The following is a 3,205-nucleotide window of genomic DNA, read 5'->3' on the forward strand; positions in this document are numbered from 1 at the left end:
GCGCTATTTATATTGGTGGTTTTTGTATTAATTTTGTACAGCATTGATTGAAGTAGCCGGCGAAAACATCGTAGTAGCCGATCGAATGCGCCGGCCGCCGGCTCTTAAATAAACCCCTGCCAATTATATAATTTATGTACAAATTTATTTACAATGAAGATAAGAATATAGCAGTATCCTGGATTGAATTTTTAAATATAAATATTATTTACAATTAAATTTGTTAGAAACAATTCACAGTAGTTGAAAGCTAATCTCTTACATAATAATATACAAATTATTAAGTCAAGTGAATGTTGTTAAAGTATATTGGATCAACATAAGCAGTATATAGGCCTACCTTTAAGATAGTAATGAAAATACTGATTGATAAATTTATCGTGTACACAATGACATCACTGTAGTTTAATATGGCTGCTGATGATGTCAACATGACAGTAATGGATGTTGATGATGCTGATGTGTTTATATCTTGTATTGATTTTAGTAATGTAGTCCTTGATACCTTAATGGTGTATTTATGCTCATCACAGTCTACTATCTCTTTAATTGAGCTTAAATATTGTTTCCAGAGCTAATGGATATAGTGCTTAAATGTGGTTCTGGAATTAAATTTTCACCTAATGCATTATTTATTCCTCACATCTTTGATTTTAAACAATTATAAAGAAATATTTTTTGAAGGTTTGCATGGCAAAGTAATAATATTAAATATTATTAATGCTTGTGCTACACCACATAGATAGTTCTGAAAAGAACTGTTGTTGTTGGTTGAGAATATCTCAACGTTTCGATTGAGTTGCTTCAATTGTCTTTAGGAGAATAATATGATGATAGCCAGTTTCTATGAACTCATTAATATTAAATCCTTTTCTTGTGAATGTACTGGTATAATAACACAAATAACTACCTACAGTAGATATGGCAAAAATTAAGTAAAAATTGGTTCAACTTTTATATTGTAGAAAAATGAGTAATTGCCATGAAATAAAAACCACGGAGATGATAAGATTGTTTTGCTTAACATTAACAATAGCTAATGTTTTTATGGAAGCCATCCCAAAAGGAGTAAATTTACTGACACAATATATACAAGACTACATAGTCTGACTGAGTTATTAGCACGAGAATGAGGCTCTATACAAAAGCTGTATACTTTAACTCATAATTTGGGCAATAGTTAGTTGATTCCATTAAACGACCTATCATTTTCAAGCTTGTAAGGCTGCATATGCAGTTGACAAATGTGACCCTTTGAAATTCAGTAATTTCCCTATGCCCCAACACTGTAATCTAAAATACCTATTTTTAACTGAGACTCACTTTGCAGATTAAGCTTTTGCAGGGTCCCAAGATGGAGGAAATCCCTTCTTGGAGATCTGATTAAATGTTCTTTCTTTTAAACATATTAAATTTTATTTTGCTGTGCATGGTGATTACCCATCACCACTGAGTTCTGTGAGGCAATTGATATTCAAGTAATAAAAACATGCAAATTTCATGAATTTGCGTGAGATGGGTTATTTTCCCGGAGATTCTTGCTTGCTTGCGGTTGTGTGGGAGACCTTCCTAATTTCCGGGATACTCCCTCAACTTGCAGCAGACTTGGGACCACTGGTTTTGCTCTAATGAGCTCAGGAAACAAAAGTCAACCAATACCTGTAATCTGTTTAATTCAGTTTTGTGTTACAGTATCAAAACTTTAATTTCATAATTCACTTGTTTTGACTACGACATAAATTGATAAATTTTGAATTGAATTACAATTTTTCATTAAATTTTTCAGGCCAAAACTGCAGGCTACATGAAGTATGGTCACTTTGAGATGATACGTTTGACGATCAATCGTTTCATGGACACACGGCGGATGTTTGCAATCTGGCGAATAAAACCACCATACAAACCTATTACCAAGAAGGGCCAGGGTCAGCGTATGGGAGGAGGCAAAGGTCAGTTAGTTTTGAAGATAAGTTGATTGATTACAATCTTGTCCAAAGCCATGTGGTGCTAGATTTGATTTGATTGATTTGATTTATTTGGGCACATGATCAAGGATGCAACAATCAAGAATAATAATACATTCCTTTCATTACAGTGCATGAACATAATAATGAACCTTTCGATTGTCAATCAAACTTAACAACTGTCCACAGAACAGATTAATGAATACATGTATGTCCCATAAACACATAGTGGTATTTAATAGGATCTGAACACAAGACCCTGGATTTGAGCGACAAGCATATTGATAACAAGGCAGCAGCTTCACTACAACTCAAACAGATAATTATGGCGCATAACTTTAAAATACTAAATACTTGTTATCATTAAGACAACATTTCATGTCACGTACTACATAAGCTTTATCTCCATGGTTATAATTATTTGATTCTAATGGACTGAAATTGCTGGAGGAAAAGTATGATTGGAGTTGTTGCCCTTGATGTCTGCAGCCTTCAGTCCTCAAGCCTCTTAACAAGTGTTAACATAGTAATTGGCATCAGCCTGGTAAATTCTTATAGTGAGTGGTTAGCGTACTGTAGGCCTCTCATTAGCTAATGCTGTAAGATATGTTCAGCTTTTCAACATTACACACCAAGGTTTTAGAATGATAATCCCATTAGCATAGCAGTGATGCCTTGTTTACTTACAAAATGCTCACTATACAGGGCGGATCCAGAGATGTCCAATAGAGGGGGGGGGGGAATTTGGTCCGATCGAGACAACAATGTCCTAGGTGGTCAATTTTTTGTGTTCAGAAGCCCGAAAATAACATTTGAGGTGTTGTGGGCTATCATTTTTTTCTTTTTCCTTTTTTCCCTTTTTTTTACCTCCTAAAAAGGGGGGGGGGTCAAAATACTCACTATCATCAGTTGTTAATCTAGAGAAACCCTTAAATATTCAATTAATACACTGAAAAAGATTAGTTATAATTGACTCCGTGTAAGACCAGTTGAAAATCCATTCTTTCATACTTAGGGGCTCCATAAATATGTTTGCACTCCCACAAACTACTTCCCCCACCCAACTCCTCCACTGTACAGTAGTAGACCTAATTTACAGTGGCATATCTAGGAGAGGGCACGGGGGCACCTCCTGCCCCCAAAAAAAAAAATCACGGTCAAGTAGTTAAAAATCACCATATTTTGTGAATTTGCGCCCCTCAACTGATCATTGAGCCCCCCCCCCACTTAACCTTCATGCC

At 35.2% G+C, this 3,205-nt stretch overlaps 1 protein-coding gene across 1 annotated transcript in view; it reads left to right on the forward strand.

Moving 5' to 3' along the window:
• Positions 1-3,205, forward strand: part of LOC117105194 (39S ribosomal protein L16, mitochondrial-like) — a gene marked incomplete in the record, with an annotated part of 18,539 nt that overhangs the window by 14,487 nt on the left and 847 nt on the right. Inside the window, 1 exon segment of the mRNA XM_033246264.1 lies at positions 1,787-1,949. Coding sequence (XP_033102155.1) covers positions 1,787-1,949 — 163 coding nt within the window.

This window comes from Anneissia japonica, unplaced genomic scaffold (genome assembly GCF_011630105.1).
Source record: "Anneissia japonica isolate Jap-2015-1 unplaced genomic scaffold, ASM1163010v1 scaffold287776_len302883_cov198, whole genome shotgun sequence".
NCBI classification, from domain to species: Eukaryota; Metazoa; Echinodermata; class Crinoidea; order Comatulida; family Comatulidae; genus Anneissia; species Anneissia japonica.